The 19,817-nt window shown below is 42.5% G+C and overlaps 1 protein-coding gene across 5 annotated transcripts in view; it reads right to left on the bottom strand.

The window, feature by feature from the left end:
- Positions 1 to 5,510: 5,510 nt before the first annotated feature.
- The window catches only part of CACNA1E (calcium voltage-gated channel subunit alpha1 E), a 964,825-nt gene continuing 950,518 nt past the window's right edge, over positions 5,511 to 19,817 (bottom strand). For all 5 annotated transcript variants that reach the window (XM_075320594.1, XM_075320596.1, XM_075320595.1 and 2 more), the window contains 2 exons: positions 11,632 to 11,807; positions 5,511 to 8,945 (listed from right to left, as the gene is read on the bottom strand). In XM_075320594.1, the coding sequence (XP_075176709.1) occupies positions 8,442 to 8,945; positions 11,632 to 11,807 (680 nt within the window). In that variant the 3' untranslated portion in view covers positions 5,511 to 8,441. The remainder of the gene's footprint in view (positions 8,946 to 11,631; positions 11,808 to 19,817) is intronic.

Raw genomic sequence — 19,817 nt, 5'->3', positions numbered from 1 at the left:
TCGAATGCTCGTCCCTCGATTCAAGCTGGTCAGACACATGGACGAGCTCAACGCAAGTAACGACCATTATGGAAAGTCAATGATTGGCCTGTTTGGGTCTCCAAGCATATACAGCCAGCCATAAACAGAGCATTTCCGGTGGTAGGGCGGGTTTTTTTGGTCACACTACTTTCGAGAATGTTGTTTTATCCCCCGGGAGAACCATTCAGAGACTGCTGTGAATGGCTTTCCCTGGGGTGTCTGCAAACATCATGCAGTGAAGCAAGCCTGTGCCTTGTGGTCGATGTTTCATGGACGAAATATCAGAGCACCCGCGATACTCAGCTGAGCTCTGCAAGTACCCGAGCACCCCGATGCTCGATCGAGTAATGAGCAGTGCCAAGCCTGCTCTATCATCACAAGTGTTTTTAAAAGGTGCTATTTGGCATCTGTTTTGGACAGTCAAGGGTGAAGAGTCAGGAACCTATTGTGAAGGAGACATAAGTATAGTCACGGATGATTGCACAGGTGGCTTAGAGGACAAGTATAGAGAGTTACCCTGACTGCATATTATGAGATTGCCAGCGGGATTGTGATGGTTATAAGTAGCACCAGTGTCTGAGTGGTGCCATTGAAAAGAAAGCAAGTAAAGGGACAGTAAATCTGGGAACCATTGCATGGTCAGCATGGACCGTGGCTGTTGTGTCAGTTTTCAGTTGGTGTCATAAGCCAAGGGGGAGAGGTTGTTTGCCCTGGGGAAAGGATTGTGGTAGAAGTCCAGCAAATCGGCTGATGCATTCAAAAGACAGTAATGAACCACGTGGGATCTTGAAACATGACCACGTGGGACAACATAATCCTTGTTTCCTTCTTTAAAAGACAAAAAAATTGAGTGAACTGCTTTGGTCCCTTAATGACCTGTGGCATTACTTCTGTTGCACCGAGTACGATAGACACGCCGCATGCTCACATCCTCGGGTAAGTGAGAAATCCATGAAAACTAATAGTTTAGTGATCACAAAGACTATTAAACATAGCCCTTATGAAGCAGCATTCATATTGATGACTGGTGTAGCACCTCATATGGCGTATAGTATACATATATTCATATGTGGCAGATCATAGCAGTGAGTCACATCCCAAATGGCCCACAGTGGCCACTCCAGGAAGGGCTAGGGTTGACAGTCACTTTTGATGCTACCCATCTTTGTGGCACCTAGAGACAAATCCAAGGGTGAAGGAACTCTAAAGATGTTGTGCCACAGTTATAACGTAAAACTTAATTCTCAATTGAAAAATGGAGCACTTCCCAATATCAAGGTCTTCTATATCTCCAATCATTCCTTGGCAACCTTCCTAGAAGCGCTTCTATATGCCAAATCACTCCTCTGGAACCTCCTCCATCTCTAAAGCCACAGCTGTGCTGCTTCTGTACCTCTCTCAGCTCAACATGTAGCCAAAGGGGCTTTGTCCTTAAGGTCCAAGGGGCCAACAAGCCTTGGTCATGGTATCTAGGTGGAGTTGTAGAGCAACGGTTCGAATATTTTCCCATCTAAACAAGTTTAGCTACAACTCTGGTCAAGCCCACTACTCTTTATAAAATATCTTAAATGGTTAAGAGTAAGAGATTTATTCATATTTATCCCACAAATATGTATAAGAAATCAAGTATTATAACAGGCGTACATGTTTTAACGGCCCTTTGAAGATTCACTTCAAGCACATGAAGATCGAATGCCGCTCCATAAAGCGCCATACTGGGTTAACAACACCACAACACATTTTCATTTACCAAGTTTTATTTCTGGACTGAAAAAGTCAGGAAAAAGACAAGAAATATTTAGAATTATTTACAACGTGTTTAATATATTTTTTAAAATTTCTCTTTCACCAAAAAAAATTCTGACTTATTTTTCATAGTTATTTTTTTATTAATTTTGGGCAAAACAGGATATTTTACTTATAATACAATCACCACCTCTTAAATCATGACTTCTTTTGTAAAGTATTTTCCTATACACAGCACTTGAAAGTGTCCATCGTCATAGGAGAACTGAATGTACAAGACTTTGTTTCTCAGAAGTGATATATCAATCATTTAGGCATGGAAATGGATCCCGGTAAAGTGTCCGCTCTGGTTTAATGCTTGTCCACATTTCATATAGTTTTTGCAGTCAACCACCCGATGGAGTTCTGGCTGCGTATTCACCACTAATTTAGCAAATGATTCCAGTTGCAACACAATACATAGTTCACATAAACAGTACAACAGCCAATAACATTCCCTCCTTTTTATCTAAACTTTTCCAAATTTTAGAAACTATATTGATTTACTAACTAGTGAAAATCTATTACAATGAACCTTTTTCGGCTGATTTTGGAAATACAATTTTTTGTACGGGTCTTCAGATACAATAGAATAATACTTCCCTATTGTTACTATTTGTAGCTTTGCAAACAGTATGCGTAAACTAACCAACATGAATCGTTATGTTTGTGTTACATTGCATCGATATTTTTGTTAGCTTTAATCTATGTACGAGGTGGACAGTGGGCGATAACATCGATGCAAGGACTATGAACGAGCAGTACCAAATCCCCTATGGTGGCACTTTTGCATTTTAATGTGCTGAGTATGGCTTATAACATCAGCGCAAAATATTCCATTAATTGCTATATGATCACTTTGATGTTTTTGAAGGGAGTCAACTAATACAATGAATTCAGTGGGTAGGGGATGCATTGAGGTTAATATAGTTCCCAACATTTGTCTTGTAAACATAGGGTTGTTTTAGTCTTACCCAGCTCAAATCTCACCCTGCCTGGAACCCCCCATTAATCGGCAGGGCTTGCCAAATTATGCCCCTTTTGTTCTTGAAAGATCAGGTATGTATAAAAAAAAAAATATAAAAAAAAATCAAAACAGTCGTGACAAATTTGGGATAGTTATTGTATGTGTATACGTTGCCCAACTACTAGCTGCAGATATATCGGTAGGACTTATATATCGGTAGGACTTAGAAAAGGGTTGGTCTTGTGAATAGAGATGAGAGGATTGATTTCCAAAAGCCTGCTCCATCAGCCAAGTCAGTACTCCATTGCCGCTGGATTGGAGCCCAGTAAACTGCATCATATTTGCCACCATCTGCAGCTCCTTTTGAGAAGCTGACCTGGCAAAAAGTTGTGTGCGGGACGTGCCGCAATGATACCAGGCCAGATAATCCAAAGAGGAGCTGTGAATGACAGCAGGCGGGAGGCAGCTTGAAGGTCTTCAGTAGAGATGAGGGGATGCAAGGAAGTTTGGGTTCTGCAAGTTCAGCCTAACTTTTACGTTCTGTCCTGGACCTGGACTTGACCCGAACTTCATTGGAAGTCACTGATAGGGCAGTGCTGTTCTCTGCTCACATGCAATCAGCCATAAACAGCCATAAACTTCTGGGGAGAGTGGTTTTTTTTTTGTTTCTTTGTTTTTTACACACGACACCCGATAATGCTGATTTTACTCCCATTGTGAGCCATTCAAACACTGCAAGTGACTCGCACTGGACTGAGCACCGAGCGTAGCCCAACACAGTGTTACTCGCTTGAGTGTTCAGCAAATGTAAGCTCCTGAACACTGAACTCAAACACTGATTTATTTTGTAAATTATGTGTTCGGTATGAACACCGAACCTGCTCCGAGGTTTGGTGTTCGTACTGAACACAGACTTTTATAAAAAAAAAAAAAAAAATGAGTTTGAGTTCGTAGATCGGGTGCTTTACGTGTGAAAACCACCAACGTGAGCATCGCTGTGCTCGGGTATGCTCAGTGCTCAGCCCAGTGCGAACCTCTTGCAGTGGGGGATTGTCTCCCACTGGGGGTAACAACAGCGTGATCGGATACAGGGTGCACCAAACAAAAAAACTTGAAAAACCCTGCCCAACCTGCCCCGGAAGTGATCTGTTTATGGCTGGCTGCATGTGGGCGGAGACCTGAACTGCCCAATCAGTGACTTCCATCGAGGTTCAGGTCAGGACCGGGTCCAAAACCAAACTTTATCTAAAGTCCAGCTGATCCCACCAAACCACTCTTCCACGGGTCCGCTCATCTCTACTCATCTCTAGTCCCCATGTAGCGGTCATGGAGAACTGACCTAACTGCTGGACCGGGGTCCTGCAAATCTATTTGCTGATCTCTACTTGTCAATCTTGGTCCAGAACAGGTATTAGATGTTACAATGTATATATTTTAACTATGCAATTTAATGATATGCAGGTGTATATTTTTTCAATACATTAATATGTACAGTATGGGCTTCTCTAATTCCCGGGCACAACTACAATTGTAACTAACAACATTCCGCAGGTACCTGCGTTTTTGCCATAGATAATGGTAAAAAACCACAGGGACCAACCCGCGGAAAAATCGCGGCAAACCTCGGTAAAACTGCATCCGGGTGCGTTTTACAGCGGTTTTTGCAGCGGGTGCGGAACTCTGCCAGAGGGTGTGGATATTTCTTAAGAAAAGCAAATTTCCCAGTGCGCACAAGGCCTAAGACTACAAGTGTTGCAAGAAGAATGGCAATGTATAATTTTTAAACATTTTACTAGGTCATATAATGTAAAACTCCTCTGAGTGAAATGTAAGAAAATACAGATCACAAGAATGAGTTAGAGCCACTCGGAAAAATATGACTCGAAAGTAAAACAAGGTGAAATCAAAGAGTGGAGTTCAGCGCAGCTTATTACAAAAAAACACAAAAACTGAAGGCGTTTTATTATTTGTAAATTTCTGAAAAACAGATTGAACATAAAATGTAAATGACTGAAAAAATGTTTTTTTTTATTTTTCAAGTACTGTTACTTTGTAAATCTAATAAACGGTGGTGAATTTGCCCCAAATTATCTTAAGGGCTAGCCCTATTTGCCTTTTCTTAAGGTGTGCTTCTGACTTTCATTCCTATAGTGATCAACTAAAAAAAAAGTTAGGATATGCACCTCAATGTGCAAATTTTAGTTTCAAATCTAGAATTTAGAAATTACTCTATGTGGTGTTTATTAGATTAAAGAGGACCACCCACCAGGATTTCCTATATAAGCTAAAGCCAGTGCTATACTGGCACTATCATGCTGATTCTATACATACCTGTAGTTGTGAGATCGGATGTATAGTTTCTGAAATACAGGCAAGTAAAGTTTGTGAAATGCACGGTTATTTGAATGATAGGTGCAACGGAATATGTAATAAGTGGGTCCTGTTTTGCTAGTTATTCCCGCCCCTGTCTGCTGCTTGTCCTTCCTCCCCTTGTCTCTGTTATTACAGGGGGGAGGAAGGAGGGAGGAAGAATAGGCAGCAGACAGGGGAAAAAATAAATAGCAAAACCCGACCCACTTATTATATATTTCGTTGCACCTATCAATCAAATTGCAGTGCATTTCACAAACTTTACTTGCCTGTATTTCAGAAACTATACATCCAATCTCACAACTAAAGGTATGTGTAGAATCCGCATGATAGTGCCAGTATAGCACTGGCTTTAGTTTATATAGGAAAATCCTGGTGGTTGGTGGTCTTTAATTCATTCGCTGGTTGTATAAACCATTCAATATGTCAGAGTTGGGGAAGACTTGCATTACTGAAGCCCTTTATTGCCTCCCTGATGAGACATAAGTAGGTGGACAGATATCACTATAGTGTATGTCTTGTTTGACCAGCGTGCTACCAAAATTTTCTTTGAAGTTGTATTAAATAGGGTTTTTCCTGTTTTATTTTTAAAAGCCTTAATGGTATATGCCCACATATTTCATTCTATATTGCCAGGTTTCTTATTTTGCTGTCTCACACAAGATATAAAAGGTAGAGCGTAGACGTTTCACAGAACACAATGACAGGCTCAGACCAATCTTTGGAGAACGAGTCACAGGAGGCAGCGGCAATGTTGTGGGCACTGTGCTGCGGGCACTGTGCTGCGGGCGATGAGGCAGGGACCATCCTGAAAATGTCGTCAGTGTGGACTTTAAATAATGGCGCCTGGACTTGGCTCGTGTACAGATGGAGCTCTCGGCTCAAGATGTCATCCGCGCACACGCCACCTCCGGCCCATTAATATCACATTATCGGACTTAAGGAAAATGGCGCCGGGAGGTGGCGTGTGCGCAGATGAGATCTCGGCTCACCATTGAGCCAATAGCTCAATTTACGCATGCGTTGACTGTGGTTGCCATTCCTTCACAGCACGCGCCGCTGACAGTTTCTGGATGTTCCTGCCTCACAGCACCCGCAGAGAGCATGCGGGACACCCGCCGCACCACCCGCAGAATCGTCCTATTCCACCACCAGACTATAAGACAGACCCATTTTTTTTACCTTTATTTCTCTAAATTTGGGGTGCGTCTTATAAAACTAACTATAAAGGTATTAATACAATATTGTATTTTTTTCTTTTTTTTTTGGTCATGATATTTTGCACTTTACTTTTGTGCTTCTTGGGCTGCCCTTTATGTCTAGGGGGGCTGGTCCTAGCATAGCATGTTGTAGCAGTTTGTGTTTTTTATATAAGCTTGTCACGGGCCTCTATTTTTGTATTAAAGGAGTTTTAAACAATGTCCTTGTAGTAGACATCTTTGTGCGCCTTTACTCTAAGCTCAGGTCTTTTCTTTGTTGTCTTGTTTGATGCATTCAGGATTTGTCTACAGAAAGTTGAGTTTTCCTGTAGCTTGTCGGATATCCCGCGTAAGGACATACCGTAATTAAAAGAAACAGATGAGTATAAACTTCATTAATTGCAGAACATACTTTATGATTGAAGGGCATTGTAAGAAGTTGCTGTTGTCTTCAAGATTCAAAATTAGATTAGATAATGAAAATTAGCAAACTGGTTTCTTTGGACCTAAAATTTCACTTAAACCTATGTAAGGCCTCCTTCACACGTCCGTATTTCTGGTATGTGTGACGTCCTTTTTAAATCGGTCTGTGCACATTTCCACGTTTTCACACGGACGTGTCGCCATGTGGAGCACACGCATTCAGCATCAGTGTGACATGTACCGGAGAAAACACATGTCTTTGAAATAAAATTATTTTCTATACTCACCTGTCTTCGACGCTGCTGTCACTTGCTTCCGGGCCCTCTCATTATGCCATTATGCTCATGAATATTCATTGCACTTCAGACCCAGAAGCAGCCAAAGCATTGGAGACAGCAGTGGTCGGGACAGGTGAGAAGTTCATACTTTCCATGTGCTATGCGGATGTCACACTCACAGCACACGGAAACACACACGCACACACATACGCACCAACACCACGGACAGTGCAAAATGGGTGTATTTTGCGCACATGTGTGAAAGAGGCCTAAGATCACGGGAGGTGGAAATGGAAATCTTCAAGCGGAAACTGTATAAACCTATAGCTGGGATGATTTAGGAAATCCTGCACTCGCAGGGGGTTGGCCCCGATGGCCCTTGAGATCCCTTCCAACTCTACCATTCTCTGATCATTGCATTTGCTTTTTCAAGCCTTATATCCCGGGCCACCGTGCCAATGAGGAATACGTGATGACAGTCAGTAAACAATGAATATGTGGCTATTGCGCGACTCGCGTGATTTTTGATTGTTTGAGCCTTCCATATTAAATTAAACTTTTAAACCCACGGGCCCATAAAATTCATACAAAAGGAAGCATAAATTGTCTCTAAATTGACGCAAACACACGTTTTACCTGTAGTTCTACATACAATAAGTTTCCTTTATTCTCATATCCGTCTGGTTGCCAGCTATAATCACCTATCTAACGCTTAGAATGGGTAAAGTAAAGGATTCTGATATTAATAAGCAAAATATAGATTTTCTTTGTCTTGTAAATGGACGAGGGCTTATGGGCTCAGAAATGCACTTAACAATAAGCCGGAGATTCCTCCGAACCATCATCTTTGCATATCATCGCATAGAAATATCTCACAACTGCATAAGAAATCCTTCAGAGAACTGGATTCTTCTTCAATAACCGCAATGGCTGTCCAATCAATAAACTTACCAGTCTGTCAAATTTCCATCACCATTTCGGAAAGGACATTTAACATACGGTCACTTTGATCACTTTGGCAAATGATCAATTGTCAGTATATGAAGGCTCGAGTTCCGGTATTGGTAACGGATAGCAAAGTATCAATTAATATTCAACTCGAGCTAGGCAGTGATCTCCACCAGCTACCGACGTCTTCTCGACCACTCATGCCAACTGTTCGATTGAGGACATACATCTCCATTCCTCCCCTTTACACCTTTGCATGTGTCTTCATGACAGTTTAATTCTGTTTTGGCACAAGATATTAAGATCCAGGGCTTTAACCATTTTTGATGGCATTGCCTGGACTTGTGTGTAAGGTAAGGAGATTGGCAGTGAGCGCTGTGGGGCTCCTCTTGGGAAGGTGCAAAGATGTTATGGAGGAGCCTCAGAAATAATATCAAGCTTGCCCCACCTTTAACAGCGATCATCCTCTTCTGTGTCACTGAACTCTCGGGAAGCTATCACAGGTGGTATCCCGCCCTTTCTCCTGCGACGATAGTGACCATTGGGCATTTGCCACCCTTGACGTAATGGAGCAGCAGCAATGGTGTTAGAACGGCCTAGACTGGTGGCCACAGCAACCTCAAATGTGAGTGTGTCCTCAGCTGGACAGTCTGAGCTTTGCATCTCCTCGTATATGGCCAAATGTGGCTCTGAGATATAGTGCTGAGGAGTTGACTGTGAGCTATGACGCCCCTGGAGGGAGCAGGAAGACTCGCTCAGGCCCGGTTCACTAGGATGAGGTGGTGTAGTGTCGCCGCCATTGCGGGGAGGTGAGCTGTGTTTCTGACGGCGGATTAAAGAAGAAAAAGAAATTAGAGGTCTTGGGGTTGCAGGCACAGAAGGAAGTTGTCGTCGCCCACGTCTTGGGGTGCTGGTGTCAGAAGGAATGCAACTTTCATTCAATGAGTCAAGAATCTATTAAAAAAAAAATGTAATTTTAGTAAATACCACCAAGTAATGCAATAAATAATATAAAATAACAATGCAACAATTATTAAAAAAAATACAATGATAATGCAAAATTTAGATTTAAAGAAGCTGTCTAGGAATAGAAAACACGGATAGACTTTTTCCAAAAAATAGCGCTAGTCTTATTCATGGGTTATGCTGGTCCTGTAACACAGCATTACTTAATAAATTGGGAAGAGCTGCAATACTGGACATAACCCGAGAACAGAGGACGTATATTTTCTGTACCCTTCTGCTATTCCTGGAGAACCCTTTAAAGTAGACCAACCACCAGGATTTTCCTATATAAACTAAAGCCAGTGCTATACTGGCACTATCAGGCTGATTCTATGCATACAGTGCTATACTGGCACTATCAGGCTGATTCTATGCATACAGTGCTATACTGGCACTATCAGGCTGATTCTATACATACAGTGCTATACTGGCACTATCAGGCTGATTCTATACATACAGTGCTATACTGGCGCTATCAGGCTGATTCTATACATACAGTGCTATACTGGCGCTATCAGGCTGATTCTATACATACAGTGCTATACTGGCACTATCAGGCTGATTCTATACATACAGTGCTATACTGGCGCTATCAGGCTGATTCTATACATACAGTGCTATACTGGCACTATCAGGCTGATTCTATACATACAGTGCTATACTGGCGCTATCAGGCGGATTCTATACATACAGTGCTATACTGGCACTATCAGGCTGAGTCTATACATACAGTGCTATACTGGCACTATCAGGCTGATGCTATACCTACAGTGTTATACTGGCACTATCAGGCTGAGTCTATACATACAGTGCTATACTGGCACTATCAGGTTGATTCTATACATACAGTGCTATACTGGCGCTATCAGGCTGAGTCTATACATACAGTGCTATACTGGCACTATCAGGCTGATTCTGTACATACAGTGCTATACTGGCACTATCAGGCTGATTCTATACATACAGTGCTATACTGGAACTATCAGGCTGATTCTATACATACATTGCTATACTGGCACTATCAGGCTGATTCTATACGTACAGTGCTATACTGGTGCTATCAGGCTGATTCTATACATACAGTGTTATACTGGCACTATCAGGCTGATTCTATACATACAGTGCTATACTGGCACTATCAGGCTGATTCTATACATACAGTGTTATACTGGCACTATCAGGCTGATTCTGTACATACAGTGCTATACTGGCACTATCAGGCTGATTCTGTACATACAGTGTCTTTACTGGCGCTATCAGGCTGATTCTATACATACAGTGCTGTCCTGGCACTATCAGGCTGAGTCTATGCATACAGTGCTATACTGGCACTATCAGGCTGATTCTATACATACAGTGCTATACTGGCGCTATCAGGCTGATTCTATACATACAGTGCTGTACTGGCACTATCAGGCTGATTCTATACATACAGTGCTATACTGGCACTATCAGGCTGATTCTGTACATACAGTGCTATACTGGCACTATCAGGCTGATTCTATACATACAGTGCTATACTGGCACTATCAGGCTGATTCTATATATACAGTGCTATACTGGCACTATCAGGCTGATTCTATACATACAGTGCTATACTGGCACTATCAGGCTGATTCTATATATACAATGCTATACTGGCACTATCAGGCTGATTCTGTACATACAGTGCTATACTGGCACTATCAGGCTGATTCTATACATAAATGTACAAAATTGGAATATCCCTTTAACCCCCATGAAGTGGTCCAGCAGATGTATACATACAGTCACCTCTTTATACAAAACAAGGATTGCAACTCTTTTAAGCTGGTTGAACAGAACTAACAAAAAAGACAATTGCAGTCTGAAATGCTAAAGCATGCAAACAATGAATGTGGAATATAGACATGCATTAGTGCTAAGGGAAATCCAGGAAAAATTGAGATATTTAGCAGACAAAAATGGCCATTTCTATATCTGCCCAGTAGCCACGTCAAGGCGTATCTCGTATACTGGGAACCTACACTGAACTGAAGCTTCTCTCTTGGTTAAAAACCTCCTGTGTATGGGGAAGTAGGAACCTGCTATGGAGATGGGAGAGGGGTGCACAGTCAGAGGGCATGACCCCATAATCTAGACAAAAAAACTGATGGCACTCCCATCTACAAAAAAAATGACAGCACTCCTATCTACAAAAAAAATGATGGCACTCCTATCTACAAAAAAACTGACGTCACTCCTATCTACAAAAACTGATGGCACTCCCACGACAAAAAAAACTGCCGTCAGTTTTTTTTTGTATAGGTTGAACATGACTAACATTCACCGTCCAAGTACGGGCCATATTTTCTGGGCCAGTCGCGGATCTCCTGACTCAATAGTCTCCTATACTATATGCTTATGAGGCCAGTAAATTTAGGCCAAGAGACCCAGTACGGGACTGCAAATTGAGGTCAGTACCAGACAGTGAAATACATACGTGGGAAACCAGATGTACTGAGAAGGTGAATTGTTTTGCTAGCTGCAGGACCCACACAATTCATATTTATGGCTGATTTTATGAACAGTTTGATTCACACTTGATGTAAAAGTCTCTCCCTGTAAAATCCCTTTGAAGAGCGATCATCACAGATCAGAGGGATCTTATTCTTACCTGCACGTTGCTATGGGTATGACCAGGTGACAGCTGGTGATCCCTGTGATCACATGCAGCCTGTGGGTTTCTTTCCTCTGAGTTGCAACGTGAGAGATCAGGCGATAAAAGGTGCTTCCTCTCCTTAGAACGGCCCCTCTCTCTTCCTCCTGAACGGTGGGAGTCTAATCGATGACCTGCAAGATACAAACAGTTCCAGAGAAAGGCTTTTTTTTTTTTTAAAAGGAGTTGTCCAGTACTCAGACAAACCCTATTAATCCACTATGTTTGCCCCAAATAAAATAACATCTGTACTCACCTCCGGTGCTGGTGTCGTTCCACAGGTGTTGGCACTGGCTCTCCTGGGGCTCATGTGACATTACGATGTCACACAATCCCAGCGGCCACATCACTGTCCCCTCCTTTGGAATGCAATTATCATCAGGAGGGAGTCAAAGTCACAACTTTCCATCATTTGCTCTGGGTGTCTGATTTGACCGAAAGAAGAGACAGGGCAGTGGCCATTGATTGGTGGCAGGGATCGTGTGGCGTAAAAATGTCACAAAAGAGGCAGTGTTGACACCGCTGGAATGGTGCTGGCTTCGGAGGTGAATATAAGAGTAATTATTCTGCTTGGGGGAAGCTTAGTGATTGAAAAGGGGTTGTCCGAGTGGTGGAAAAACCCTTTTAAGCCTATATACTCGCTTATCCATGTTATGTAAATAAAAGCTTATAACCTGACTTTAAATTCATCCATTGGTTTTATAAATTACTCTTTTGAAAGCTGAAACCCTCCCAAATCTGCTTTAGGTTATGAAAATAAAGTTGCTTCAAAGCTGAAATATTGATCATTTAATGAACAAAGAAAGGTCAGATTTTGGAAAGACAAAAGTTTTGTCGCCCACAGAAAGTAATGTGAAATTCCAACAAATAATTAACTTCTAATACAAAGATACAGTTAGGTCCAGAAATATTTGGACAGTGACACAAGTTTTGTTATTTTAGCTGTTTACAAAAACATGTTCAGAAATACAATTATATATATATAATATGGGCTGAAAGTGCACACTCCCAGCTGCAATATGAGAGTTTTCACATCCAAATCGGAGAAAGGGTTTAGGAATCATAGCTCTGTAATGCATAGCCTCCTCTTTTTCAAGGGACCAAAAGTAATTGGACAAGGGACTCTCAGGGCTGCAATTAACTCTGAAGGCGTCTCCCTCGTTAACCTGTAATCAATGAAGTAGTTTAAAGGTCTGGGGTTGATTACAGGTGTGTGGTTTTGCATTTGGAAGCTGTTGCTGTGACCAGACAACATGCGGTCTAAGGAACTCTCAATTGAGGTGAAGCAGAACATCCTGAGGCTGAAAAAAAAGAAAAAATCCATCAGAGAGATAGCAGACATGCTTGGAGTAGCAAAATCAACAGTCGGGTACATTCTGAGAAAAAAGGAATTGACTGGTGAGCTTGGGAACTCAAAAAGGCCTGGGCATCCACGGATGACAACAGTGGTGGATGATCGCCGCATACTTTCTTTGGTGAAGAAGAACCCGTTCACAACATCAACTGAAGTCCAGAACACTCTCAGTGAAGTAGGTGTATCTGTCTCTAAGTCAACAGTAAAGAGAAGACTCCATGAAAGTAAATACAAAGGGTTCACATCTAGATGCAAACCATTCATCAATTCCAAAAATAGACAGGCCAGAGTTACATTTGCTGAAAAACACCTCATGAAGCCAGCTCAGTTCTGGAAAAGTATTCTATGGACAGATGAGACCAAGATCAACCTGTACCAGAATGATGGGAAGAAAAAAGTTTGGAGAAGAAAGGGAACGGCACATGATCCAAGGCACACCACATCCTCTGTAAAACATGGTGGAGGCAACGTGATGGCATGGGCATGTATGGCTTTCAATGGCACTGGGTCACTTGTGTTTATTGATGACATAACAGCAGACAAGAGTAGCCGGATGAATTCTGAAGTGTACCGGGATATACTTTCAGCCCAGATTCAGCCAAATGCCGCAAAGTTGATCGGACGGTGCTTCATAGTACAGATGGACAATGACCCCAAGCATACAGCCAAAGCTACCCAGGAGTTCATGAGTGCAAAAAAGTGGAACATTCTGCAATGGCCAAGTCAATCACCAGATCTTAACCCAATTGAGCATGCATTTCACTTGCTCAAATCCAGACTTAAGACGGAAAGACCCAAAAACAAGCAAGACCTGAAGGCTGCGGCTGTAAAGGCCTGGCAAAGCATTAAGAAGGAGGAAACCCAGCGTTTGGTGATGTCCATGGGTTCCAGACTTAAGGCAGTGATTGCCTCCAAAGGATTCGCAACAAAATATTGAAAATAAAAATATTTTGTTTGGGTTTGGTTTATTTGTCCAATTACTTTTGACCTCCTAAAATGTGGAGTGTTTGTAAAGAAATGTGACAATTCCTACAATTTCTATCAGATATTTTTGTTCAAACCTTCAAATTAAACGTTACAATCTGCACTTGAATTCTGTTGAAGAGGTTTCATTTCTAATCCAATGTGGTGGCATGCAGAGCCCAACTCGCCAAAATTGTGTCACTGTCCAAATATTTCTGGACCTACCTGTTGTTGCATAACATTGGTGAATGAAGTTGTGGTGCTATTAGAGCCATATTTAATATTTTGTGTGACTTCCATAAGCTTGAAGGACTGCATCCGTGCGGCTCAACAATGATTCATACAATGTATTGATGAAGTCATCAGGAATAGCAGAGAATGCATCTTACATGCCTCCCAGAATTCATCTAGACTCTTTGGTTTTGTCTTCCAAGCTTCCTCTTTCATCCTACCCCAAACATGCTCAATGATGTTCATGTCTGGTGACGGGGCTGGCCAGTCCATGAGCACCTTGATCTTCTTTGCCAGGAGGAACTTTGTTGTAGAGATGGATGTATGAGATGGAGACCATCCTGCTGCAGAATTTGACCCCTTATATGATTGGGAATGTAAGAGGTAGCTAATACTTCTTGATATTTTAGACTATTGATATTGCCTTCCACCTTGCAAATGTTTTGCACACCCCCATACTGAGTGTAACCCCAGACCAGGATCTTTCCACCACCAAACTTAACTGTTTTCTGGATTCATACGGGCTCCAGTAGGTCTCCTGCAGTATTTGTGGTGGCTGTGGTGTAATTCAACTGAAGATTCATCAGAGAAATCCACCTTCTGCCACTTTTCCAGCGTCCATTTGTTTATCAGGCTGTGAGACTTGACCACACGTTTTTTTAATTTCCTTTTATTTAGTGCTGGCTTTTGGGCACTGATTCCACCATGGAGGCTATTTTGAGACAGAATCCTACAAATTGTTCTAGTTGACACAGGGACTTGAGGTGACCAGGCCTTTTGGAGCTCTGCTGCAGTGGAAGAGGGGCTGGCTTTGGATTTTCTAACCAAAAAACGTTCCTCCTGAGCAGTTGTCTTGCGGAGTCTGCCAGACCTGGGCTTGTCAAAAACATCTCCAGTCTCTTCAAATCTTTTTTTAATTCTTTGTACTTGACGCTGAGACACATTAAAGGTGCAGCCACCTCTGCAGTGGATCTGGTCTTCAGCCTGCTGATAATCAAGGCTTTGGTCGCAGGATGGATTTTTGGCATGTTGTCAGAGGTCAAGTTGCAGTTCAAGTGAAGGTCTGGGGTGCTGGGTTTCTTTTTATAGAACACCCACTAATTAACCGATCATTTAGTGAGCACAGGCGAGGATGTAAACTAGGATTGGGTGCATTATATGACAAGGTGATGAAACTTTTGTCTTGCCAAATTCTGACCTTTCTGTGTTCAGTAAATGATCAATGTTTCAGCTTTGCAGCAACTTTATTTTCATAACCTAAACCAAATTTGGGAGGGTTTCAGCTTTCAAAAGTAATTTATAAAACCAATGGATGAATTTAAAGTCAGGTTTTAAGCTTTTATTTACATAACATGGATAAGCGACAGAACTTCTGTCAGGGACTGTAGATGCACATGAAAACAATGTATCTGACACAATAAACCATTAGAGTATGTGAAAACAATCAGGACCTGCTGGTGGGTTCTGACCTGCGGGGCTGCAGGTCTCCTCTGCAGGAGAAGACAGGAGACTTCAGCTACTTGTGCCCACAATCAGGGTTCGGGGCGCTAAAGTCTCTTGCTTGTGTTCTCCCTATGGAGAACGGTTGCGAGTCCACAGCAAAGAATTGCCATGCTTGGAAAGCAGCACTGCAGGTCAGTTTTCGCTGCGGGCCATAGACGCACAGTGGGCATGGAATTTCTAGAAATCTCATTCATTGTGCTTGTGTTGTATATCGCAGCATTTTGGATGTAGCAAAAATACTGCATCCAAGATGCTGCAAACACTGTGCATAGTCACGCGGCCTTAAAGGTGCTTTACACGTTGAGACATCGCTAGCGATTGCTAGCGATGTCGCATGCGATTGCACCCGCCCCCGTCGTTGTAACGATATGTGGTGATCGCTGCCGTAGCGAACATTATCGCTACGGCAGTGTCACACAAACATACCTGTGCAGCGACATCGCTGTGACCACCGAACAATCCCTCCTTCAAGGGGGAGGTGCGTTCAGCGTCATAGCGACGTCACTGCGGCGTCACTAAGCGGCCGGCCAATAGAAGCGGAGGGGCGGAGATGAGCGGCCGGAACATCCCGCCCACCTTCTTCCTTCCGCATTGCGGGTGGAGGCAGGTAAGCAGATGTTCGTCGCTCCTGCGGTGTCACTCACAGCGATGTGCGCTGCCGCAGGAACGAGGAACAACATCGTACCGGTAGCAGCAACTGCTGATATTAAGAAAATGAGCGACGTGTCAACAAGCAACGATTTTTCATGTTTTTGTGCTCGTTGATCGTCACTCATTGGTGTAACACACTGCGAAGTCGGTAACGGTGCCGGATGTGCGTCGCTAACGACATGACCCTGACGATATATCGTTACTGATGTCGCAGCGTGTAAAGCACCCTTTAGTGTTAATGGGGCTTTACACGCAGTGACATCGCAAATTGCTGCCCGTGGTGTACATAATCGCTAGTACCCGTCAGACGTACTTACCTTCCTAGCGACGTCGCTGTGGCCCGCAAACTGCCTCTTTTCTAAGGGGGCGGTTCGTGCGATGTCACAGTGACATCACACGGCAGGCGTCTAATTGAAGCGAAAGGGTGGAGAGCACCCGCATGAAAGTCACGCCCACCTCGTTGCCGGAGGACGCAGGTAAGGTGTTGTTCGTCGTTCCTAGGGTGTCACACGTAGCGATGTGTGCTGCTGCAGGAACGACGAACAACCTGCGTCCTGCACGAGCAATGACATTTGGGAAATGGACGCCGTGTCAACGATCAACGATTTGGTGAGTATTTTACATCGTTAGCGGTCGCTCGTACGTGTCACGTGCAACGACATCGCTAACGAGGCCAGATGTGTGTCACGAATTCCGTGACCCCAATGACATCTCGTTAGCGATGTCGTTGCGTGTAACGGGGCCTTTGCTCTGTCACTATCCATAAAATTGGGAGTTATGAGTTAAAGGGTGCTGAAGGGTTTATGATCATACCTTTGGGGGTACTGTAATATAATTAGTAATAGATGTTACTTAAAAATGGAGAGACAAACTGTGAAAGGACTAAATCTGATGCCAGGTTTATATACCAAGTGATCATTTGTTTATCATGTGTTTTTGGGGGACGATTCCAGTAAGGAATGTGATTTTTCGGGGCAATGCAATGGCTTCCTTGGCTGTAGAAGAAATGAACCCGCCCATCATTTGCACAGACGCAAAAGATTTTGTGTGGATACAAAGGAAGGGAAATGTGGATGTCACACGTCACTATCTGTCATCACAGGAACGTGACATCGCCACCGCCGTACAATAATATCAGATTCCTTTTTAGGATTCTGGACTCTAATAGTCATAACCTTAGATGTGTCAGGTCTCCTGAGCTTCATAAGAAAAGGCGGTGACGTAGGCGGAGGCCGCACCATGTCCTGTCCTTTCATGTGACTGTTTATATCCTGCGTATACAGGAGGCTTCTAAGTCCTGCTCCGCCGCGCACACCGAATGAGTGACCGCTTTCTCCTAGAGTCAATACCGTATACAAAGACCTGTCACTCATCTGCGCGCGGCGGAAGCAAAAGCCGCAAGATTCCTGCAAGATCAGGAAGGATCTGAGCAGTTTTATTACAAAAAATTCAAAACCAAGTCCCAGAATATTTTATATTCCGCTAATTGTCACCGCTTTATCTTCTGCTGCCCTGAAATATGGGGACAAAGGATCTGTACAAGAAGCGTTAAGAATTGTGAGCAAACAATACTTTTATTTTACCATACGTTGTATTATTTAGGAATTTAGTGAACTTGAAAAAATAATTTTCAGTTGCTCTTAACAGATTTCACATTTAACGGTAAGAAAATCTTCTCATGTATCTTTTATGTAATATTTTCTTATGTAAAGTTAGTCCTAACCCCTTCACCCCTGGCCAATTTTCCGTTTTTTTGGGGGGTTTTTTCTCACATTTTTCCGAGAGCCATAACTTTTTTATTTTTCTGTCAATCTTGCCATATGAGGGCTTGTTTTTTGCGGGATGAGTTGTACTTTTAAATGAAACCATAAGTTTTACTATATAGTGTACTGGAAACTGGCAAAAAAATTACAATAACAATTGGAAAAAAAAGTGCGATTGTATGATTGTTTTTGAGATATTTTATTCACTGTGTTCACTATATGGTAAAACTGATGTGTGGGTGTGATGCCTCAGGTCGGTGCGAGTTTGTAGACACCAAACATGTATAGCTTTACTTTCATCTCTAAGGGGTTAAAAAAAAAATCAGAATTTTGTTAAAAAAAAGTGTTGCACATTTTTTACGTCTTGAGCTGACATTTTTGTGCACATGCTACGTTTTGATCGCCTGTTATTGCATTTTGCGCAAAATTTGTGGCAACCTTAAAACGTAATTTTGGTGTTTGGATTTTTTTGCCACTACACCATTTACTGATCAGATCAATTGATTTTATATTTTGATAGATCGGGCATTTCTGAATGTGGCAATACCAAATATGTGTATATTTTTAATTTTTTAACCCTTTAGTTTTCAATGGGGCAAAAGTGGAGTGATTTGAACTTTTATTTTTTTTTATAATTTTTGAAAAACTTTTTTTTTACTTTTTTTTTATTTTTATTTTACTAGTCCCCTTAGGCTTAGGGGAATATAAGGAGTAGCAGTCTGGTCGCTCATTCTTTTCTGTTGATCACTGCTACACAGCTCAGATCAGCAGAAATTCTCACCTCTTGTCTCTGGCAGCAGCCGCCGAGTGAAAGAAGAAGTGACGCATGCTAACTACAGGAGTCATCACACGACCCTGTACTACCATGACAACCATTGGCTCACAGTGATTACATCACTGCAACAGCGATAGAGCGCGGTGAGTACAGATTTACTGCGCTGGGGATTTAAATAGCTCTGTCGCATTTAGACCGCCATTTAAGGGGTTAACAGGCACGAGCGGAACATGGATCCACTCGTGCCTGTGAGGCACAAATGTCAGCTGTACAAATCAGCAGACATGTGTGCGGATCACCACCAGCTGCCGGATTAGACTATGACCACTTAGGACGTAATATTACTGCCCGCGGTCGTTAAGGGGTTAAGGTGCCCTTATAGCTTAGATAGTGAATGCTCATGCCTACAGATATATTTCCCAATTCAAGATACACATGAACTCTTGTTCCTGCCGAGCATACGTGTTATCAATTTGGAGGGGGTAGTAAGCTGTTGCATTGTAATTGAACATACCCGATTTGTGCCCCCCTGACATCATCTGTCAGGGTGGCCACTTAACACATTACATGGCTGATCCAGTCCCATGAAAAAAGTGGAGTTCACTTGACTTTTCTCTAATGTGTATGGTAGACTTAACATGTTAAAGGGAACCAACCAGCAGGATTTTCATATATAAAGTAAAGCCAGTGCTATACTGGCCCTAGGATGCTGAATATAAGCAGAGCTTTAAGTCAGAGATTGGATGTTTTATTTCCGAAATATGTGCAAGTAAAGTTCCAGCAATGCACTGCAATTTGACTGACAGGTGCAACAGGAAGGGAATAAGTGGGTCGGGTCTTGCTATCTATTCCTGCCTCTGTCTGTCTGCCTGTGCCGGAATTAACGTCTATGACAGAGACATGG

The sequence above is a fragment of the Anomaloglossus baeobatrachus genome, chromosome 8 (assembly GCF_048569485.1).
Source record: "Anomaloglossus baeobatrachus isolate aAnoBae1 chromosome 8, aAnoBae1.hap1, whole genome shotgun sequence".
Lineage (NCBI taxonomy): Eukaryota > Metazoa > Chordata > Amphibia > Anura > Aromobatidae > Anomaloglossus > Anomaloglossus baeobatrachus.
Note: the sequence above shows the minus strand (reverse complement) of the source record. Positions and strands in the feature narration are given on the sequence as shown.